Source organism: Manis javanica, chromosome 4 (genome assembly GCF_040802235.1).
Source record: "Manis javanica isolate MJ-LG chromosome 4, MJ_LKY, whole genome shotgun sequence".
Lineage (NCBI taxonomy): Eukaryota > Metazoa > Chordata > Mammalia > Pholidota > Manidae > Manis > Manis javanica.
The window spans coordinates 99,812,842-99,835,800 of record NC_133159.1 but is presented as its reverse complement, the minus strand read 5'-3'; the positions used below and the strand labels follow the sequence as shown (position 1 = coordinate 99,835,800).

General features: G+C 53.5%; 1 protein-coding gene and 1 long non-coding RNA gene across 2 annotated transcripts in view; one reads left to right on the top strand and one right to left on the bottom strand.

The window, feature by feature from the left end:
• Positions 1-2,661: 2,661 nt before the first annotated feature.
• CSF1 (colony stimulating factor 1) lies at positions 2,662-22,032 on the top strand. Its single transcript, XM_037004834.2, has 9 exons — positions 2,662-3,218; positions 6,300-6,422; positions 7,687-7,749; positions 9,234-9,404; positions 12,946-13,093; positions 14,277-15,301; positions 15,813-15,865; positions 16,190-16,247; positions 19,888-22,032. Exons 1-8 carry the CDS (start codon positions 3,180-3,182, stop codon positions 16,233-16,235), a joined length of 1,668 nt encoding a protein of 555 aa, XP_036860729.1. The 5' UTR covers positions 2,662-3,179; the 3' UTR covers positions 16,236-16,247; positions 19,888-22,032.
• Positions 15,300-22,959, bottom strand: part of LOC140848948 (uncharacterized) — a 28,427-nt gene continuing 20,767 nt past the window's right edge. Inside the window, exon 3 of the long non-coding RNA XR_012130283.1 lies at positions 15,300-15,439. This is a non-coding gene — a long non-coding RNA (uncharacterized lncRNA). The remainder of the gene's footprint in view (positions 15,440-22,959) is intronic.

Genomic DNA, 22,959 nt, shown 5'->3' with positions numbered 1-22,959 from the left:
AGAGTTTGTTCCCTTGGGGCCTCACTCCTAAGGCCCACTCCAGACTGTAGCAATTCATACATCACTCTCGAAGAAATGGCTTTGCCTGTCTGGGCCTCTACTTGCTCATCCAAGGCAATATGGAGTGGAAAAGCCTCCAGTTCTATGGTTCCCATACTCCCTGCCCATGGATGGGCATACACAGGTTTACAAGTGTGAACAGCTAAGGATCCCTGTGCAGACATACAGCATCCTGCTGGGTGGTCCTGAGTTGTAGCCAGGGCCTGCCAGCCTAAGTTTTCCCAGCTGGCCAGGCAGGGACAAGGAACAGCAATATCAGTTTGGTGCAAGAGAGAGCACAGGACATGCTGCTCAGGGAAGCCCAAGCAGGTATGACGTCAGCTCTTCCAGCCTCACTTTCCCCCATGTGTGGTGGTAAAGCTTGTCTGAAGTCAAGCAGATTCACAACCTCTCCTTCTAAGGCAATGGAGTTGAGACAGCAGCAAGTCGCACTGTGGAGTCGTGGTTATCCAGAACCTTGCTCATTCCTGAGCAGCTCCATGCAGTTTCCCAGCATTCAATAGTCTACAATTCCAAAGTGTTTCCCTAACTTCCCTAAACACTTCTTCTGTGCTGTTTGTTGTCCTAGAAACTCCCCTATGGTCCCCACTTGACGTTACAACAACTCTTGGGGAAAAGGGCTTATTGGCACCATTGTACAAATGAGGAAAGAGGGGCTCAGGACCAAGGGCTAAAGTTACACAGCAAATGAGTGGCAGAGCCAGGACTAAACCTGTCACTGGGACTCCCAAGTCCACTGCACCACTGCTGTGTCATTGCTTAAGAGCCATGTGAGTAGACACATAATAATAATAACAACAGTAATACTACTTTCAGGTCCTGTGCTTAACACTTCACAGACATCACCCCATTCAGTCCTCAACACTTTGATAAGAAAGATAAATTAATGTCTCCATTTTATAGATGAAAACACTGAAGCCAAGAGAGCTTTGTCCAAAGTTTCACAGCAAATGACTGGACAGTGATGACAAGGTCAGATAGTTTGAAGTGGTGGAAGTCAGGGTTCAAACCTGAGTATGTATAGAATTTCAGTTGAAGGGAATAAGGACCCTGGCCTGTGCTGACGGAGAGGATGGCTGCCTTCTAGAGGCAGAGCTTGGTCTCAGTGTGCCCCAGGCAGGGCTGGATTGGTAAGGAAAGGAGCAGGTAAAAATTGACTCCCTTCTAGACAAGTCAAGAGGTTTATCTGCTCACATTACTTCCTCTAACCTCTTATCAGTCTTAAGAATTGTGAAGTCAAGATGTTATCTTAAATTGTTTGTTGTACAGGGACCACTTGATAAAGCATGCACAGGGGAAGTAAGCCCTCAGCGTCCCTCCTCCAGTGGGGCTCCGTGTCTTGCTTTCCTTTCTCATGGCTTTGAGCACCTGTCATTGCCGCACACTCTTTGGCTCTGACTGATCCCATGCAAGCAGGGACCATGTTGACATAACCTATCATCATATTCCCAGGTCCAGCACAGTGCGTGGCACATAGTAGCCACATGGAACACATTTGTGGAATGAGTGAATTATTCTCTAATGGCCTCATTCACCTCAGTCATTATTAACTGGGTACCTATTATATGCTAGGCACTGTTGATTTAGAAGTAAGTGAACAGAGGATCAGCCTGGAGGAAGTCAGCCCAGAGGTAGGGGCAGAACATAACTATGAGTACCACCTTAAATACTTTTCAGCATAATGGGGAGAGTGAATGAATGACAAACAACTTAAAAGGGCCACCAGAGAGGAAGGAGCTAGACCAGTGGTAACACAGAAAAGGAACCAGTGATCTACCTAGGGAGTTGAAGACTTTGCTGGTCAAGGATGTGGTGTGATTTCAACCTTGATGGTTGAGGAGTTTGCCTTAAAGACAAGAGGGGAAAGGAGCATTCTATGCAGAGGGACCAATATGAGCTGGTATAAAATTACTGCTTGGGGCTGGTGCAAGTGACAGGATGTGCATCTGGGAGACCATGTCACAAGTCATATATTCCCAGGGTGTGGGGATGGGTGGCCTCACAGAGGGATTGAAACATTGAATCATAATGGAAGAAAAAAGTTTCTGAGTTGGCATTATAATTAATAGATTCATCATATTAGGTCTCATTTAGATTCATTCTCATAAAAAGACAAAATGTGATTAATCATCTCAGTAAATGCACTTCCAAAAGCATTAAGGGAAATCTAAGTGTCAATCACCCCAAGTTTTGGCAGTTAGGAGGGAGCATGGATACTAGCCAGCATTTACATCACCTGCGGGTCAAGGGCCCAGAGTGCCTCCTGGCACACAGCAGAGCCTCCCAGTACCCTGTCACAGGACACAGTCCCTCCCCTCCTCACCAGGTAGGTAGCTAGCCTCTCTGCCAGAACCCTGCCCCCAGAATAGGGGACAAGAGGCTGGGTGGGCTGCTTGGGGTCTGCACAGGAAGGAGAGGGCTGCCTGCAAACCCGCTGAGTCAGGCTCCGCCGGGTGCTGCAGCACAGCCAGCGCGGGGTGGGGGGGATGGGGGGCAGTCTTCAGTGTTTGTCCCTGCTCAGCCCATTTCCTGCTCAGATTTGGGAATTTTCAGGGCTAGAGGGAAAGTCCCTTGAGACGAATATTCGAAAGAAAGAGAGAGCACCGGATTCGCCTGCAAAGTGAGGAAGGAAAGGAAAGGCTCTGTCCAAAACTGGTGCGCGTAAGGGCGGGAGGCGGTGGAGCCCGCGTTACTGTCCTGGAGGCTTTGGAGCTGAGCAAAGAAAGCAGGGCGACTGGGAAGAAGAGCGGGGAAGCCCAGCCCGCGGGGTGGGGGAGGGGAGGCGGTTCAGTGGGCCTCTGGAGTGTGGGTCTGTGTCAGTGCGCGGGCGCGTGTGCGAGTGCGTGTATGTGTGTGCGCGCGCGCGCCTGGCGCCTGTCCAAGGTGATTTCCCATAAACCACATGCCCCACGAGCTTAAAAGGCTGTGCCGAGGAGCTGGCCAGTGGAGCCCGGTTCGGGGAAAGTGAAAGTTTGCCTGGGCTCTCTCGGCGCCACCGCGCGACCCTCCGCACGACCGGGACAGCAGCGCGGCCCTCGGCCGGGGCGCGGACTCTGCCGCGGCCGGCAAGCGAAAGAGAGAGGGCGGCCGACGCGCCCGGCCGGGACCCAGCTGCCCGGATGACCGCGCGGGGCGCCGCCGGGCGCTGCCCTCCCACGGTAAGCCGCGGCGCGGGGCGCGGGCCTGGCTGCCGGAGGAGGGCGGCCGGGCGGCGCGGTCCCTCGGAACCGACTGCCCGCGCGCGGCCGCCGTGGCTCTCCCTCCGCGGCCGCAGGCTCTGGAGTCCTTCGCATCTTTGCATGCGAACTGCCTGAGGCCCCGAGCGCGCTCTGGCTGGGACCGGTGGCGGCCCTGCAGCCGCTCCTGGGGCTGCGGCATCTCCCTGGGAAAGGGAAGGATGCTTGCCGCATTGCGCGGAGAAGCGCACTGAACCACCGCTGGCGGGAGAGAGGGGATCGCAGCCCAGGGCAGAGGCTCGGTGTCAGCCAGGGAGCCCCCGCCTCTCCCTTCCGACCGGCCACCGCCGAGGGACAGGCGGGGTGGCTGTGCGCTGAGTGTGTGGCGCCTTCTCAGTGAGCGCCTTCCTCAATGGCCACACACATGCTTCCAGACCCTACTGGGAAGTGGGCACTTCTTCCCGGGGAAAGTTCAGGGGTCATCCAGTTTACAGAATGCCAGAGCCTGTGCCCAGGAACCTGCTGGCAGAAGAAGGAGCTGGGCAAGCCACCACTTGTTCCAGCTCCCGGGAGGAGTTGCTGGGGACTTGGGTGGCTGCATGGAGCCTGTTTGGGGGCCACCTGGCTCCAGAATTGCTTGGGGCTATCTCTGAATTTTTTTCTTGCAAAATGGTTCAGTCATTTGGGGGAGATCCTGAGCTTTGGAGCCATAGAGGAAGGTGGAAGGGAGGGTTTGGTGGTGTGGGGAGGGGCTGGGGGCTGCATGGGGAGTGTCCTGCACCAATGTTGGGCAGTAGCTGGGACAGCTCCTAGGAAGTGCAGTATGGCACTGTTAATGAGCAGTAAGTGGTCTCCCAAAGGGTTTACCTCTGAGGAGCCCTAGAGGAGAAACAGAGGGAGAGAGAGGCAGAAAAATATTTAGAGGGTTAGGGAGGGAGTTTCAGGTCGGGTAAGAGGGAGAGAGAAGAGCTGATGATACACTGGGGAGGAGAGCCCGACTGAGACAGGAGATGGGGTCGAGAGGTGAAATCATGAAGGTTGAGCTGGTAAGCAGGGAGACAAAGATAAGGGCTGGAAGTAAGACCATGAGAGGGATAAAGGTGAAAAGAAACAGGGGCTGGTTTTAGACAGAGTCTGCCCAAGGGTCCAGTCACACCAAGGTCTCTCCAGGGACCTTGTTAATGGTGAAGATGGAACAGGTGAGGATGGACAGCTGGGCTGCACTGTCCCAGCATCTCTCTGAGCCTGCAGCAGAGATTCCCTTGTGGCTGCCCCGAGACACGGCTGCTGGGTGGGTGGAAGAAAGGAGGGGAGAAGAGCCAGCCCTGCCAGATGCAAGCTAGAGTGTTAAACCTTGGGTGCCCATCCAGCTCCCCTCTGAGGCAAAACTAGGCGCAGCTTCATAGGCGGCTTCCTCCGTGGTGGATGTACTCTCCACGCAGAGGGCTGAAATAGAGCTCTAAAAGCTAGGCAGGCCTTGGGCTTAAGTTGACCTCAGACATCAGTATCTTGAAGTCCTGAGGCAAGGTTGTCTTCCTGAGCATCCTCTTCCCCTGAACCCTTTCCTCCATACCATTTGCACTGGGGCTCAGAGACTCAGTGGCAGCCACACCTTCTGCATGGCCCAGTTTCCTCCAATTGGTCCTGAACCAGAGGTTTCCACCCAGGGCTATCTCCTCAACTACCCAACAGAGCCTGAACTCCCCTCACCCCAGGACTGTCCTCCCTCTTCTTTGCTCTCCCTCTCCAGGCCAGGCCAGGACCCTCACCAGATCCCTGAGCTGAATGGCAGTGGCCCATCCTGTGCCGTTCCCTCCAGGCATTCCCCTCCCTCTCTCTGCTATCATCTTCTCCCCATTTCCCAAGGCCTCACTGAGGCCCCTCCTCCCTGTGACCTCCCTGGTAGCCCAGCCAGGAACTCTCCTCCCTGGTAGGAGCTGGCAAACATTTGGGCTTTTGGTTATATGTCAATCAGCATGTTGTTAGGGGCTGTTTCATAGCCTCTCTGTGTTTTTTCAGTGTCCTATTTCTTTGCAGTATTTGTCTCATCATCTGGAAACTGAGGCAGAACCCGGAGCCCAGGAAAGTGCCCACTCTCACCCCACCCTGACAATATTTCCCTGAATCTTGGGGCATCAGCTGCCAGGAGGCAACTTTGGGCTGGGGAAAGAAAGCCCAAGGGTCCCTTTGCCTCTGGCTGGAGAAGGGAGGACCTCAGTGAGGAGGAGGGAGAGAGGAAGGAAAGGGAATGACAAGGTGTCAGGAGCCAGTCCTCCTCTCACTCGGCTGAGCAGCTACTGCTCAGGTGAGTGCTGAAAGAGGGAAGGGTGCTCAGAAAACTTTGCTGCTGTGAGAAGAGCTGGATGGCTGGATGCAAAGCCTGAAGGGGCTCCAAAAGACAGGTGCCAGCCAGAGCTGGCCTAGAGCTGGCACTGCTGCCAGTGATTAATCGGCTGGGCTCCTTTTGACACATACACTCAGGGTTCCATTCAGGACTTGGGATAGGTTCCCAGTGAAACTGAGTTTGGGCCCCTGGTTTTTCTGGTAGCAGAGCCAGACCTGTGCAGAATCAGGTAGGAGGAAGGGCTGGGCTCAGGGGAAGTGTCTCTAGCTTAAGGTCTGGAAGCTGGTGCATGAACAGGAACTTGAGAGAAATGGGCAGCTCACAAGGTACATGGCTCGGTGTTTTGATGTTGAAGGGACAGAATAATGGGTAGATGCAAGTCCTACTCTTAAAGAGTTTCTTGTGTATTTGGAATTTAGACTGGTAGGAACACCTCCTCGTCCTCATTACAAGGTCAGTGTGCAATCTGGCTTGGCCTGGGTTAATGGAAGACTTCTGCAGAAGATGATATTTGGGTTGTTATTAAGGGAGAGCGAGGTTGTATGTGCCTGTTAGGAAATCCTGAGAAAGCTGGATTTGGGGAACGCTGCATCCTGGGGTGAGAGGCAGAGCCTGTAGCATTGTAGGTGTGATGTGGTCATTTTCCCCTCCCTCAGCGGGGGATGGTGGCTCATGGGAAGAGGGAGAGCTGGGGAGAAATGATGTCCTCTTTGTCATAGACATGGCTGGGCCCCTGGCAGCTGCTGGTCTGTCTCCTGGTGAGCAGCAGTATTACCGAGGAGGTGTCAGAGCACTGTAGCCACATGATTGGGAATGGGCACCTGCAGTTCCTGCAACAGCTGGTGAGTGTACAGCCATGCCTTCCTTACCTTCTCCCCACTGGGAAAATGGAGGCAAGAGCCAGGGAGCAGGGGCAATGAGAGGGGTTATCAGCAGAGAAATAGGGTTGTGCAGGACACAGCTTGTGCCTCCCACCTAGCTCCACTGAGGCTCCCCTTGCTGACCTTTTCAGGACCAGGGTCCCTGATCCCCTGCTCTCTGGAGCCCTCTCTGACTTCCCTGCAGGCTCTGGACCCAGTGGGCTTCCAGCTGATTGTCTAGGTTAATGGTTGCCTGGAATGTCAATCATGGACTCTGAAAGGCCTGTGAGGCCTGCTCTTCCCTAGTAGGATGCTTGCTCTGAGGAGCCAGTCCAGTCTCCCTGCTGTGTTCAGATGTTGCCTGTAGTTCCCGAACTCCCATATGTGCCGCCAGCCTGGCACCAGGGCCACAGCCAGATCTGGAGGGGAGGCTCCTGCCTAACTCCCAGCCTCCACCCTCACTTTCCTGGCTCTTACCCGAGGCCTGGTGCTGGAATGGCCTGGTCACTCAGGCCACGAAGGAGTCTTTGCCTCATTCTAATAGGGCCAGCAGAAATGTTGATGATTTCAAAGGTGGTTCAGCTAGCAGAGTCAGGCTGCTGTTATGGCTGCTGTGCTGCTCAGAAGAGAATTCCACCTCTCTGGCCAGCCAGCCAGGGTGGGGCACTACTGGCTAAGGCCAGCTCCAGGGCCCTGAGCTTGGGGCCTATAAGCCAGGCCGCCTGGCTCTCTTACCCCTTCACTTTTCCTCCCGCATGCAGCTACTGTGGCAATCCAAGACAGACCTGGAGCCACGGCCTTCTGAGGCTTAAAACCAGGGAACCACCACCACTCTGGGGGCCCACAGGGCTTTAAGGGCATCTAGCTCCAGCTGCTACAGATCCTGACTCCCCAGAGCTTGTCTAGCCTCCTCAAATCCCTGCCACAATAGGGAGCTTTCTATCTGTCACGGGAGATTGGGTCCTAGATTCTCTGTTAGACAGTGCATCCTTATAATGAACTGGTATCTGTCAGATTTCATGGAGTGGGAAGTAGAAGAAGGCTTCTTGTTCTTCTGTAGCCCTCCCCTGGACATGTGGAAAGCACAGGTCTTCCCCTAGCCTTGGCTGTGTCTTTCCAGGTGCGGTTAGGGGTGAAGTGGAGGAGGATCAAACCCTGATCCACCTAGAAACTCTAGTCTCCATTCTTAGGCAAGCTCAGTCAAGCGACAGGCACCCTGCCACCACTGGCCTGCTCTCTCTTACAGATTGACAGTCAAATGGAGACCTCGTGCCAAATTGCCTTTGAGTTTGTAGACCAGGAGCAGCTGGTGAGTTACGACTATTTACAAGGCCCATGTGCTAGCCTGTGTACGCTTCTCAGGGTGGGTATAATGTGGGAGAATGAAGGCAGGGACATTCCTAAAGCTGGGCAGGATGAGGGTGTGAGATCCCTGGGGGCTCAAGTCTAGGGTACCAGGGTCCAGGGCTCAAACCCCCTGCTGCTTCCTTCTCCTGGCCTGGCCTATTAGCAAGGTCTGCCAGGCACTTTTCTAATTTAATCCTGACAGTACCACTATGTGGCACACTAATCTTGTTTATTGTCCTCAGAGAGGTTAAGGAAGCATAACCAGTAAGTGGTGGAGGCCTGACTTTAACCCAGACAAGCAGGCCATAGGGCCTAAGGCAAACCAGTACTTCTGGGTCATGTGCTTCGCTTAAGGATGTCCCCCTCATCCAGCAGACAGACCAGCAGCCACGGAGTCAGTCCAGCCCTTTCCTTCTTCCTCCTACCCCACACCCAATCAGCCCCCAAGTGCTGCTGTTCTGCCTCTCAGCAGCTCTGCCTTCTGCCCCAGCCCCACCCCATCAGTTGCTGGGACAATTTCATCAGCCTCCTAAATGGCCTCCCTGTTCCAGTGCACCCATCATCCTGCCATTAGGGGGAGCTCTTGGAACTCCAACCTGTTCCCTCACCTCCATCCCCCAAACCTGTCAGGCCCCCCTCACCCTCAAGAGAATGCCCAGGTTGATTAGCCTGAGCTCCACATAATCCCTCCCACTACTCCCATTCCCTGCTCCTTCCTGCCTCCAAACCTTTGCACAAGCTCTTTTGATAGTTGTAATGCCTTCCCAGCTGTCCCCATCCCGCCTTTATTCTGTCTGTTCATCTTTGTGCCTCGTAAAAAATCACCATAATGCCCCAAAGTTGCTCCATCTCGGAGCTTCTGCACACCTGACCCATACCCACCTCTGCTGGAACTGGAGACCACCTTGTGGTCCAGATGACCTCAGTATTTCACTCCCTCCCGCATGACTTACTAAGCATTTACTAGGAAGCTTTTGGACCAGATGCTAGGAATACAGAGCTAAAGCAGAGTCCCTGTCAAGGCAACTACAGTCTCTTATTCTTTGGATCCTCAAGTGGCCTCCAGCTCCCTGATGTCCTGGAGGATTAAGAAGGAGCTCTATGGCATAGGACATTTTGTGAAAGCAAGCCAAAGAGAGACTGAGACAGAGAGAGAAAAGTTCCCCTGAACCCATCCTATCTATGCACCCCATTCTGATTAAAGCCTCAGCTTCCAGAAATCTGAAGATCTCTCTTATCAGAATTTACTTCCTTCCCTCCACCCCAGTTCCCAAAAAGAAAGAACGAAAAACCAGCTACAGCCAGCCTTCTCCTTGGTACTGGGGTGGCATGGCCCCTCCCTGCAGAGGCCAACATTGAGCTGCCTGCGAGGGGAGCCTCTGGCTCACAGCTTAGGTTTCCTGGCCACATCAGCCACACCATCAGCTCCACGTCCTTGTTTTTCAGAAAGATCCTGTGTGCTACCTTAAGAAGGCATTTCTCCTGGTGCAAGACATAATGGAGGACACCATGCGCTTCAAAGACAACACCCCCAATGCCAATATCATCATGCAGCTCCAGGAACTCTCTCTGAGGCTGCAAAGCTGCTTCACCAAGGACTATGAAGAGCAGGAAAAGGTAGGAGGGTCCTGTAGCAGGACCGCTGAGTAAGGGGGGAGGGTGGCAGTGGGGGTACCATCCTCTGTGTTCATATGCACAGAGTACATCCACTCACCTCCCCCCATGTCAGTGTTCACTCACTCTCCTTCGTTTATTTATTCCACAAACTTTTGCTAAGGACCCACTGTGCAGGAGGAGGCACAGTGCTAGACTTTCAGTCAAGGGAGGTTAGTGGCAATTAAATGGTGACACAAGTAAAAAGAATTACAAATCATGAGGACTATGCTTTCATTCGATGAATAGTTAATGAGTGCCAACTGTATACCAGGTACTGTTCTAGACACTGGGCAACAGTGTGGTCAAAACAGACAAAATCCCCACATTTGTGGAGCTTACATTTGGGGATGGTGAGACAACTGACAAAACATAAGTGAAATATGTGGTACGTAGGATGGCAGTAACTGCATTGCTGAAGAGAAAGCCAGGGAAGGGAATGTGCCACGCAGGAGAAGTACACGGGCCTCTGTGAGAGAGAAATGGACTCTAATTTAGGAAGGAGTGGGGAAAAAGGGCAGACAGAGAAGGCTTCTGAGGAAGAAAATACCCATTTGATGTCCAAAGATGAGTAAGAGTTGGGAGCAGTAAGGCTAGTCAGTGCATCCCAGCATTCCAGCAGAGGGAACCTGTGCACAGTGCCCTGCAGCAGGCGGGCACATGCACACGCAGGGACCTTTCACAGGGGAGTTGGCAGGTCCAGGGAGAGAGGAGGGGAGGTGGAAGCACATCACCTGGGGTCTTAAACATGTGGAATTTTGTCTCAACTGTGAGGGAAGCTGTGGTGAACAGGTGAGTGACCTGATGTGGCTTACACTCTGAGACCGTCTGGGTTGCTGTGGAGAATGGACTGTAGGGAGCAGGAATGGAGGCCAGGAGACCGGCAGGAGGTGCAAGCCAGGCCAGAGATACTGGCGGCCTGACTTGGTTGGTGCAGTGAAGGTGGCGGCAGGTGAACACCACAGTCCGATGAGTCTGGAGAAAGGACCACAGGACCTGGTAATGCGGAGGCCGTGAGGAACAGAGGGAAGGGAACAGAGGGTGGCTTGTCTCCAGTACCTAGAAGTTCCAGTGATGCTGCAATGGGCAAGACCAGCAGGCAGAGCAGATTCGGGGGAAGAGCAGTTCAGTTTGGGGTCCTTGAAAGCTGGAACTGTTTGTGAAATGACGACATAGAGATGGCAAGCAGGCAGCTGGGTACATGGGTCTTGAGTTTGGCTGGCAATATACAGATGTAAGAGGTGGCCTGCAGGTCATCTGTGAGGCAGGGGACTTACAACACTGCCCACTGTGAGAAGAGGAGCAGGCCGGGAAGCCCGGCGGTGAGCAGTCAGGTAAAGAAGGGGGCCTGGCAAGGACACAGAGGAGGACCAGTCAGAGGGGTGGCAGGAAAACCAGGACAATGTGGTATCACTGGGCCCATGAAAACGGAAAAGAGTGTTTCAAGATGGAAAGAGGAGGCAACCTTATCAAATGGGGTTAAGAAGCCAAGCAAGGTAAGGGTGGAAAGTGTCGGATGGATTTGGCAATGTGGAGGTTGCTGTAGAAGCAGGTACCGGATCAGGGTGAACAGGAAGAGAGGAAGTGGAAACAGCGCCGTGGAGGAACGGCTCCAAAAGGGTGCAAAAAAGAGACGGGTAGCCAGAGGGAGTGTGGGATTGAGGGACTGAGGGAAGAAAACTTTTCTAGTAAGAGAGGTATTAAATCTGTGGTTTCCCAATATTAAGATTCCTAAGAATCACTCTGGGAGCTTATAAAAATACAGATTCCCACACAACACTAGAGAGTCTGAATTATAGGGTCTGGGTGGGCCCAGGAATCTGCATTTTAATCTGCAGATTAAATCTGCATTTAATCTGCCAGCACCTTGCACATTGCACGGACCTGGTGTGAATGCAGAGGAGGCAGAGCCCAGGAGGGATGGGGCCGTTACAGCTAGGGGCTTGGTCTCCAGAGGAGATGCAGGGGAGGGATTCAGAGCTCCTGAAGAGAGAGGCACAGCCTCTGTTGAGGCAGGTGCACTTCAAGACCTTTTGTCTGATGGTCCCTGTTTTCTCTGTGAAGTGCAAGGTGAGATGTGAGGGAGACAGAGGTTCATGATAAAAGGTGAGAAAGAGCCATCTTACCTGCCCAGTAGCTCTGGGGCGAGGCTGGCAGGGATTGTTCTTTGACTTTACTGAGGGGGAAATGGATCCAAACTGGAGAGTTCCTTTGGCCAGTGTCACCTGGCTGATGCAATGCAGCTGAGCCCAGGTCTTCTCATTCATACATTCATTCAGTCTTATCTAGCAAACATTTATTAAGGACCTACACACAGGCATGGGCATACGGCTATGCCTTTGAAAACTTCACAGCCTATAAAGCCCATAGTTCTTCCCAATGCAGCTCTCAGTTTAAGGAAAAACTTGGTATTCAGAAGTTATCACCAAGTAGACTATAGATGAAACCATGGGCATGCGTGGCATTGGCTGGTAGGAAAGGATAGTTGGTCTGAGGACAGCTCTGAAGAATGCCAGCATTTAGAGGTCAGGTGGAGGAGGGAGCCTGGTAGGAGACTGTGAAGGTGCAGCTAAAGAGTTAGGAGGAAAACCAGCAATGTATGAAGCTTCCCGGAGCTCCAAAGGGTGTGGGGAGCCTGGGTCCCGTAAGCAGAAAGAAAAAGAGCAGTTCGACAAACACAGCCTTGGCCCTGCTTCCAAAGCCAGAGCAGGACCCACAGTGCCATGGCCTGCTCCAGGCCATTCTCCATACCACAGCAGGATGACGCTTCTAAAACTCCAGTCTTAGCATACCATCACTCACCTCCCCAACAACCCTTAGATGTTTTCTCTTTGCTCTATATATACATCAAGTTAACATTTCTTGGCATGGTTAACAAGACCCTGCAAGACTTGTTGCTCCCTGACCTCTCTCAGTTACATCTCTCTCCACCCTCCTCTTAGGTGGCAGTACTGTAGCCACTCTAGCCTTCTTTAGTCTGTCTTCATTTCAGGCTCTTTCCTGCCTCTGGACCTTTGCACAGTCTGTTCCTGTTGCCTAGGCAGTTCTCTCTAACCCTGCCTTGTTTTCTGGCTAACTCTTGCTCATCTTTTCATCTTAGTTCCTTGGAGAAATTCCCCCGAGCCCTCTTTTAGTTCCCTTTGTTATGCACTCTCAGATCATTCCATCCTTCTTCATAGCATTCACCACACTTGTCACAATGTGTTTAGTGCTGATGTCCCAATGGACTCAATGTCCTAATCCACTACCTCTGTCTTGCTAATTGTATGATTCCCAGGTAATTACCATATGCCTGACACATGGTAATATGGTTAATATGTGTCAAATGAATCTATGAGTAAATGACATATCTTCCAACTTCAGGACTGATTCTGCTGCAAACCACGGGTGAAGGGAGGGAGAAAATGAAAGAGAAAACAGAGACAGCCCAAAGGAGTTTGACAAACAAGCTAGAGACATGGGGCCCATACTTATCCTCACCAAGGGGGCTCTGCTCTCCTTCCAGGCTTGTGTCCGAACTTTCTATGAAACACCTCTTCAGTTGTTGGAGAAGATCAAGAATGTCTTCAATGAAACAAAGAATTTCCTCAAAAAGGACTGGAACGTTTTCAGCAAAAACTGCAATGACAGCTTTGCCAAATGCTCCAGCCAAGGTATGCACCAGAGGGGCCCAAGGGTCCAGTGGGGGAAGGTGTGTGAACAGAGCAGGGATTAGGAGGTGAGCCTTGGGGCTGGAGGGACCCCTGGGAGGCAGCTTTACTGCTGCTTGTGCTCCTGTATGTGTAGACATGCTTGTTTCATGTATGTATGTGGCTTCGTGCGCTGAGCAGTCCTAGGCACATGACTTTTGTGACATGTGTGTGCATGTACACCTACACTTACTGCATGTTGAGGCACCAAGAAGGATCTTGCTGGTGGCTGTGACGTCAGGGAGCAGAAAAGGAGGGCCCTCTCAGAGAGCTCTGTAGGCATGGAGGCTTTCCCCAGGGCTCCACAGGCTGGCTTTCCATGGAGAGAGCAGAGGCTCCATCTGGGAGTCAGGGCCCTTGTTCCAGGAGCCCTGCTGCAGATCACCAGGATACCTTGGCTCTGGAAGTCCCCAGGATGCCTTGAGGGTCCCCTCAACGAAAAAGGCTGGATTTGAAGTCTGAGCATCATTCAAACTCTCCCACTGCTGGCCCAGCTGCACACACATATACCTGCGTGTCCTGATCTCTACGTCCTGTGCCACGTGTGTCCTCTTACATTCCAGTCTTGCTCCCTGAGGCAGGGGCTGAAGCCCTGCAACCCACCGATGGCCAAGTCTAGTCTCATTGCTTCAGTCCCAAGGCCTTAGGCCTGGCCACATCCCAGCCTCACCTGTTCCTGCTTACGGCTGTGGCTGTTGGCCCCTGGCTGTGCACTACACCACCTTGTTGTCTCCCCACCTGTGCAGCGTCCTTGGGTCTTAAGAGTATCTTGTGTTAGTCCTGGGGGCCACTGCTTGACCTCCTACCAGCTGCCGTTCACTCCCAGCTTGGTGTCTAGCCACCTGGAACTCCAGGAAATGCTGTTCTCTGTTTTCTCTGGCCCCGACCCCTAGTTGGTGCATCCATATCCCACTCTTCACTCTCTGCCTATAAGACCCTGCAGTTTGTGCCTTCCCTGCCTAAGGCCTCTGTCATGAGCATGGGCTCCACTTCTGTCCTCTCCTCAGCCCCAGAGCTGAGTTAGGGGGGTGAGGGGACCCCTAAACCCTTATCTCCCTCTTGACCCCCTCTGGGAAAGCTGTGCTGAAGGCTGGTGACTCTATCTCCTCCCCTTCTTTCTCTCTCCCTCTCTCTATGGTTCTTTCAGATGTGGTGACCAAGCCTGATTGCAACTGCCTGTACCCCAAAGCCACCCCTAGCGGTGACCCGGCCTCTGTCTCCCCTCAGCAGCCCCTTGCCCCCTCCGTGGCCCCTGTGGCTGGCTTGACCTGGGCTGACTCTGAGGGGACAGAGGGCAGCTCCCTATTGCCCGGTGAGCAGCCCCTTCGCACAGTGGACGGGAGCAGTGCCAAGCATCGACCACCCAGGAGCACCTGCCGGAGCTTTGATTCAGCAGAGACCACAGGCGTTGAGGGCAGTCCCACGGGAGGTTCACCTCAGCTGCGCCCCTCTGTTGGGGCCCCTGTCCGTGGGACGGAGGACATTCTCGACTCTGTGTTGGACACTAACTTGGCCCTAGAAGAGGCCTCCGGAGACGCTAGTGAGGGTCCCATACCCCAAGGGGCAGAGCTTTCCTCCTCCAGGCCGAGAGGAAGCAGTGTCCAGGCAGAGACAACCAGGCCCAGCAATCTCCTCTCAGCATCCTCTCCACTCTTGGGATCGGCAATTGGCCAGCAGCCTGTGGATGTAAATGGCAACCCCCTGCCCGTGGTGGACCCTGTGAGACCCACTGGCCAGGCCTGGAGGCACATGCCTGAGAAGACAGACCACTCGTCTGCCCTGCCCAGAGACCGCCCGGAGCCAGGCTCCGCCAGGACCACGCCATTGCTCCCACAAGGCCTCAGCAGTCGCTCCACCCTCTCTGCCCAGCCAAGGCTTCCCAGAAGGCACCCCTGGGGCAATGTGCTGCCCCTGGGGGAGCTGGAGGGCAAGAGGAGCATCAGGGATCGGAGGAGCCCCAAAGAACTGGAAGGAGGACCAGCAAGTGAGGGGTTGGCCAGGCCACTGGCCCGTTTTAACTCCGTTCCTTTGACTGATGCAGGCCATGAAAGGCAGCACTTGGAACCCTCAGTCCCCCAGCTTCCCGGGTTTGTCTTCCGCCTGCTGGTGCCCAGCATCATCCTGGTCCTGCTGGCTGTCGGCGGCCTCCTGTTCTACAGGCGGAGGAGACGGGTGAGAAGAGCTGGCTGAGGACCAGGAGGGAATCCCATGAGGCAGAGGCACAGCCTGGGTGGAGGAGCAGGTCCTGCTGGTTGGGGGATGACTTGACTTTGGCTGGCATTCTTTAGACACTGAGAGGCAAGAAGCTGCCTGTGCATAGAAGATGGGGGGTTGAAATGGAGAGAGTCCTCAAGAAGGTGGAAGGCTCAGGCATAAGGGCGACGGGAAGGGATCAGGGCAGGAGGAGTGGGAGAGAATATCCTTAGGCCTGTAGCAGGATGAGAAGCCAGGAGGGAGGGCTGCCAGGGTAGGAAAGCAATGGGCGTGAGTGTCAGGGTGGGGCCTACCCTGGGAGCTCTCCCCTAGGATAGTAGGCGACCTGCTGGCGGCTAGAGATGGAGAGTTGCTAGCAGGAAGGCCTGAGTAGGCTCCCCTAGCTGCTCTCTGCTTTGGGGTAACTCTCACCAACTCCCCAGCAGCCCCTCCACAGCTCCTCAGTGAGCCTGCTTTTTCCTGTCCCCAGGGCCATCAAGACCCTCTGACGGTAGATTCTCTTGTGGAGCAACCAGAGGGCAGGTGAGAGTTTGAGGGGAACCTCTGGTCGGCACTGGGGGTCTTGGCATCTCTTACCCCTCGAGATTTGGGGGGGGTACTTTCTTCCACTTGCTGAGGAAATGGAGCTCAGAAGAGGATGGGGTGGGGGCAGAGAGGAGGAAGGGCATTTCTTCTTTCCTAGATACCTGGAATTTTTCCTAATTTATTCTTAGGGTAGGCAGTTCTGGGTCTTCTAAATTTGAGAGGGCTGCAGCACATGCTCAGGGGCTGGTGAGCAAACTTAGAGGCTTCCTCACTCCCCAGCCTCTGCTGAAGTCTTATTGCAGCCCTGTGGTTTGCCTGCAGCCCCCTGACCCAGGATGAGGACAGACAGGTGGAACTGCCAGTGTAGAGGAATTCTAAGGTAAGACTGATTTGGATCTCCCTTCACCCTTTAAAATTAGCTGCACCCTTTCCCAGTCACCCTCGCTTGTGGGTGATGCCACCAGCTCCTGAGGCCCAAACACCTGACTCCCTCCCCTCTCTTCTACCCCCTTTTCTATCCATCACCCAGGAAGCCAAATCTCTCCTTTCGGGGTCCTCAGGTTTCCCCACTGCCTTCCATTCTCACCACCCCATCTGAGGCCAGGCACTATTACCTCTGTGTTGGGTGATTATTTCTGTATTGCGCTTCTAGTCTTGCTGCCACCTTGCATCCCAGAGCAACCAAAATCCTCTTGTGTAAGGTCTTTACCCTTCTGGGTAACTTCAGTAGCTCTGTATCACCAACTGTGTCAGACGCAACCATCTCAGGCTGGCTCCCGCACTCCTCCAGCAGCCGCCTCTAACATGCACCTCTTGCCAGCTTCCCCCATGTCTGCACTCTGATTGGACTCTTCCCCCACCAAGTTCATGTTTACCTCCCTGCTTATAGATTCATGGATCCATAGAAATTAGTCTTGGAAAGGCTCTCAGAAGTTATTTGGTCTAACAGCCAACCCTACAGCCTCTCCTCTCTGCATCCCTGACAGGGAGTCAATCAGTTGCTAGGCACACACTCTCAGATCCAGGCAGGTTCCCTGCCATCTCCCAATAGCACCATGAGGAAGTCCGTCCTCATGTAAGGCCAAACTGGCTTCCCTGCGCCTCCACCATGGTCCTCCCTCTTACTCTTATGAGAGTCCTCCAATATTTAAAGTTATTTATCCTTGTCCCCTTTAAGAATTCTCTAAGCTACATGTGGCCAAGTCCCCCAAACATTCCTTATATGATATGGTTTTCAGACCCCTCACCATCCTGGTCACCCTCCTTTGGACACACTCATTTGTCAATGTCCCTCTGAAAATGTGGCACCCAACCCTGGACACAGTACTCCAGATGTTGTCTGACCAGCTCAGAGTACAGTGGGACTGTTGCCTTCCTTGATCTGGACAGTATTCTTCTATTTGTACAGATTAAGATTGCATTAGTTTTTTTTAACAACTACATCATATTGTTGTCATATGTTGAGCTTGTAGTCTATTAAAACCCCTGGTTCTGTTTCCCATAAACCTCTGTCAAGCCAGACCTTCTCTATCCTGTACTTGGACAATTTAATTTTTTTAACTAAAGTGCAGGTGTTTACATTCAGCCTTAAAACCAACTTGCTGGTTTCTGCTCATCATCCTAGTCTATTGAAATTGTTTTAAATCCTAACTCTGTCACACAGCCCTCCCAAGTGTGGCTCCTGCACACTGATGAATGCCTTCTGTTGTCCTCACCCACATTGTTGACCCTTATTATTCCTCGCCCCTGCCATTGCAGGCAGCCCATGGTCCTCTCCCCATCCTTGTCCCACCATCAGCCTGCAGGAAGCCTTCCCGATTGTCTCCACCACCCTCTGATTGCTCCTTCAGTGCATACTCCTCTGCTCTTTTGTATTTGATTAATATTATATCAACTTGCACTTATTTGGATGTTGTTTGTATACATTTTAAAATCTGATTTTACGTGTATGTGAACATTCCCCATCCCTAAGAAGGCTGTAAGCCCCCTGAGGGCAGGACCTGTGTTTTCTACTTTTCTGCATTTCTTTCTCTATCCCAGGTTCTAATACAAAGGGCATGTCCATACTTCCCAAGTACTCAGTAAATGGTGACTGACTGGCTTCAGGGCTGACTGACCAACTGACCCTGCTGGCTCTCTCTAACTGGCCAGCCAGTTAATCAACCAGTTAACTGGCTGAGCAGTTAACCAGCTAACCAATGACCAACTGGCTGGCTAGCTGGCCAGGTAGCTGACAAACTGACTGGCTGGTAACTGCCTGGCTGACTAGGTGTTGATTGGTGAGCTGATTGGCTAACCGATGAGGAGGTGATTGGCCGGCTAACTGAGGTACCCCTTTCAACTTTGCAGTCATATGTGTGCCAAATGCAAGTGAGCTTCTCAGGGCCTTCTCCTGTGTACTGTGGCAGGTTCTGGGCCACTCCTAGAGAGATAGGGATCTGGCAAATGCCCCAAACCAGGGGATCCCATTTAGAAAAGAGTAAGAAGTAACACATCTAGGACCCTGGGGCCCACCTTGTCAGTAGTGTGGGCTAAGATGGGTGAGTGGGTCAGATGGGATATAGGCAGCACTGTGAGGCTGGCCCAGATCCCCTTAGGACTGGGAAGCAGAGGATGGACTGAGGTCACTGGAGACTTCAGGGACAAAGGCTGTACCACCCTCTGGCTGGCTGCCAGCCACTTCCCCCGTGGCCTCGGTCTTCTGCCCCATCTCTACATTCCCACTCTCCTTTCCCTGCCTGCCTATTTTCAGCCCCTCCCAAGCTTTCCTCTTCCTCTTCTCAAGATTTCACTTAGAGAGAGAACCTAGAGCAGGGGCTGTATGCAGAGCCCCACTTGGATCAGTAGATCCAGCCCTAAGGTGGGGTGGTGTCAGGCCAAGACCAGGAACCCAAGGGAGATGGAGGGCCAGCCCCCAGACTGCTGCTCTGACAAGAGAGATGAGAGAGGGAAACAGAGGCACTGAAGCTGGGAAAGGGGCCCTCAGAAAGAAAACACACAGCAACCTCTCCCCTCCCAAGAACCAGGACATAGAGACAGTGGGCTGAGCTCTCCCATTTGGCCCTTCTTCCCTCCTGGCCCCCACAGGGCCTGTGGCCCAGCTCTACTCAGCATGGCTTATGTCCAGTTTATGGCTATCCCTTCTTCCCCCACCAGAGCATGGGAATGGGCTGCAAGCCAGAAGCTCCAGTCCCATCTCTCCCTACCCATCACAGGCTTTGCGAGTAGGGCCTATGGACTGTCAGGGAGGGAAGCTCCACACAGGATCCAAAGTCAAACTATTGGATGGAGTCCAGGGGATTTTTGCTCTGGGAACAAAGTGTTCTGAGGATGCCAGACAGGGGAAAAAGGGTGGGGGTGGTTGGGAGAGAGCAGGGCCCCAACTCCCATGGATGATGCAGGGAGGCAAGTCACTTGGCCTATCAGGAAGGAGGCTGGGTTGCTTAGGGGTTAGCATGCCAACAACAGGGTGGGAGTTTCCTTGTTCCAGAACTGCCTCCAGTTCTTCCTCTTCAGTTTTCTCTGCCCTGCTGTCCTGAATAGCATATGTGACAACCCTCTGTGATGAAGGGTATGGAGGTAGGAATGAGAAATTCTTCTTTGCTAGTGTTAGCAGGACTCACCCTTGGCTCATTGGCCCAAGTCCAGAGACAGTCTTGCTTGAGGAGGTGTCTAAGGACATTCAATTAGCCCCTTCCACCACTGTCAAACCCTTCTGCTTGAGCAATGGTCCACCCCTCTCCCAGCCCTGCTCAGACCTCCCCCTGTGGTCCCTGGTTCCCCGGGAGGAGGCAGGAGGTGAGGCCAGTCTGGCTAGCGGCTTGGGCTGCTGCCAGAGAAAGCTGCCCGGTCCCTTGTGGTGTCTAGGGTGGCTGGGAAGGCAAGGGCAAGACAGGAGGAAGTCCTGCCTGCAGCACAACTACCAGCCCACAGGAACGCTACACCTCCCCCATCCATGTCCTCAGTGACCCCTCCCTCAACTCCCACTCTGCTGACCAGCCTTTCTCTCTCCCCTACAGCTGGGTGCACAGGACATTCTCTCCATGAGAGGAGACACGACGGGGCGTCCACCACCACCCCTCCCCAGCCATTCACCTGGGAATGTGGCCTGCCCACCATGGCAGCTCCTGCTTGCCAGACTGAAGCAGAGCAGCGGGGCTGGGGTCTTTCTGCCCTTGGTCCTCAGACACTGGACTGACTAGGAGAGGGCTGAAGGATGCCCACAAGCTGCTGGTATTTATCATGGGCCCTGGAGGCTCCCATGTACTTGAGGAAGGGTGGGAAGCCTGGCTGCAGACCCTCTGCCCCTCAGTAGCTGTCTTCCTCCCACTCTGCTTCAAGCCAACACCTGGGCCAGGGACCCGATGCTTGTGGAATGTGGGAGAGCAGGGTGGGTGCTGAGGAACTGAAGATACCTTGTGCCCAGAAGACCTGCCTGGTGCCAAGGGATCCCAGTATCGGCAAGCAGGGACTTGTCTCCAGAGAGAAGCGTGAGATTGGCAGGGCGGGACAACGTCAGCTGGATTCCCGTCAAGGTGTGCAGCCCAAAAGATGGAAAGAGGCCACTGGGCCTGCTGGTCTGTACTGACCGCCCAGAGGGCGTCTACACCCCCAACTCACCTAAATGCCCTCTGCTGGTTGCCAGGCAGAGAAGGGAGGCCAGCCCTGCCCTCAGGACCTGCCTGGCTTGGCTCACGATGCCAAGGAGACCGAGCCCTGGCCTTTGCTCTATCTTCCCTCCAGCCCTGCCAGAGCTTCTCCAGGAGGCCACGCAGAGGCTTCCCTCATGAAGGCAGCCATTGCACTGTGAATACTGAGCCTGCCTGCCCTGTCCATACCCTTGAATGAACATCTGTCCATCCTCCTTCCCCTCCAGCCTCTCCCCAGCTTCCTGCACTGAGCACCCGAGCCGGTCTCACCTGTCGACTGAGGGAGCCCCTTAGCCCTGACCTTCCGTTGACCCAGCCTTTGACTCCCCAGGGTGGATTGGGGTGGGAGAAAGCCTGGGCCACCAGCCAGAGCAGGTCTTTAGGCTGTGTTGTTCTCCCAGGTTTCTGCATCTTGCACTTTGACATTCCCAAGAGGGAAGTGACCATTGGGAGGGAAGAGGGAAGGGGAGGGCAGAAGACAGGCACAAAGAGGCTGCAGGGTGAGCTCGGATTGCAAATGGGTCTTTGAAATTATGGGTGTGCCCCTGAGGTTGGGGAAGGCATCTGCTCCCCTGACCCCCCAGCCCAGTCCCCTTCCTCATACTAAGTCCTGCCTCAGTCACGGCTGGCAGGCACCCAGCTTGTCCCTGTGGGGAGTTCTGAGGCTGGGCCGACTTCAGCCCCACCTGCACAGTACCCAGCACACATCCTCTTCTCACCTTCTCTTCCCCAACCCCAGTAGGCACTGATACCCTCGAGCTCTCACCTATGCCCCTACCACCCTCTCTCTGACCAGGCAAGCCAGAATGGGAGTGGGAGGGTCCAGACATCTGTGTCCTTGTCTGCCTGAGGGCTCCAGCTTCTGGGCAGCCCATGTCCACAGCTCTGAGAGCTGGGCAGCAGGTGACAGGGCTGTTGACTGCCCAGAGTCCCTTTGTGCTGCTGTGTCCCTCCTCTCCTGTGGCCCGAAACCTTCCACTGAGAGATCCTGCCCTACCTGGCCTCTGGTCTGGAGCCCATGCCCTTCTCTTCCTACCTACAGAAGCTAAGGTCATGGCCCCCGCCTCCTCTGCCCAGCTGCTTTCAGCAGAGGGAAGGGCAGAGGAGAGCTTCCACTGTGGGGCTCCTTCTAGTCACAGATCCTATATTTGATGCTAGAAAATATGTGTTCAAAAGTGGAAGGAAAAAAGACATTCCTCCTTGCTCTCCACCCAACGTGTAGTATTTGAACAGTCAAGAAAGCGAATCCAACCTATTGCAGAAGCTCTTTGTGGGCGCCTGGTGACATAGGAGCAGCAGGGGCCCCAGAGCCACCCATGGGTGGCTCCCCCGGCTACTTGCACAGGAATCCCTTTTCTCTGAGAAAGCCGAGAGGGAATATTGGCTCACACACTGTGAGATTTTGTTTTTTATACTTGGAAGTGGTGAATTATTTTATATAAAGTCATTTAAATATCTATTTAAAAAATAGGAAGCTGCTTATATATTTAATAATAAAACAAGTGCACAAGCTGCCATGTGTGAGTCATGGGAAAATTTGCTTTCGGGGTGTAGGTGTCAAAAGGGTAGGCAGGCAGCAGCTGCTGGGTGAGCCCCAGCTCAGAAAGCTTTTCCAAGATACATGGGGAAGGAGAATTCTCTCCAAGTTCCAGTCTTGTTACCAAAACCTCCCGCATTATTACTGTCCCAAACACATTCATTTGTATATCTATGTAATAAGAAAGTGGACAGAAACCAGCCAAACCTCAGGCCTGGTGGTCCCTGCTTCTGCCCAGCTTAGCTCAGCCTGGGAAAATGGCTGGTTGGGCTCTGTCTGAGGGCCTGAGGGGCCTACAAGGAACAGGCTCCTTCAGCATGGGCTCCTGCTGTCCAGGGAAGGGGGAGCTGGCCAGGTCCTAGAAGGGCTTTGAGCTGAATGAGTGCTGTCTTGGCTGGGCAGTGGGTGAGGCTGGCAGGGGGAGAGAGCCAGCAGGCTGTGTGAGAAGTCTTAGGCCTGACTGTCTTACTGGGGGTGGAGAGACCAAAGATGAGGCCTTCTAGGTGCAGACAGATGTTGGGGAGGGCTAGACTGGTTGAAGGCCCAGCATGGCCAAACACACCCCCTAGGCAAAGAGGTGCCTCCCCACTCCTGAAAGTGTGGTGGACAAAGTTCTGGATCAGTGGTTCTCAACCTTGGCTCAGCTGAGAATCACTTGGGTTGTTTTAAAAACATGCTGATACCCCAGCCCTACCCTAAATCAACAAAATCAGAACCTCAGGGATGAGGTGCAGGCACTGGATATCAGAAAGTTTTAAAGATATTTCAAGTGGTTCAAATGTGATCCAGGACCAGAAGCATGTGGAGCAGCACTGTCTGATCTGGTAGCTATTTAAGCTTAAGTTAATCAGAGTGAAATAAAAGTAAATATTCAGGCCCTCAGTTACATTATTCACATTTCAAAG

Excerpts from the sequence above, each read along its gene's own strand:
- CSF1 (XM_037004834.2), top strand. The coding sequence starts at position 3,180 with ATGACCGCGCGGGGCGCCGCCGGGCGCTGCCCTCCCACG. Across the intron at positions 6,423-7,686 it reads TGCAGTTCCTGCAACAGCTG|ATTGACAGTCAAATGGAGAC; the intron begins GTGAGTGTACAG and ends TCTCTCTTACAG. Across the intron at positions 9,405-12,945 it reads ACTATGAAGAGCAGGAAAAG|GCTTGTGTCCGAACTTTCTA; the intron begins GTAGGAGGGTCC and ends CTCTCCTTCCAG.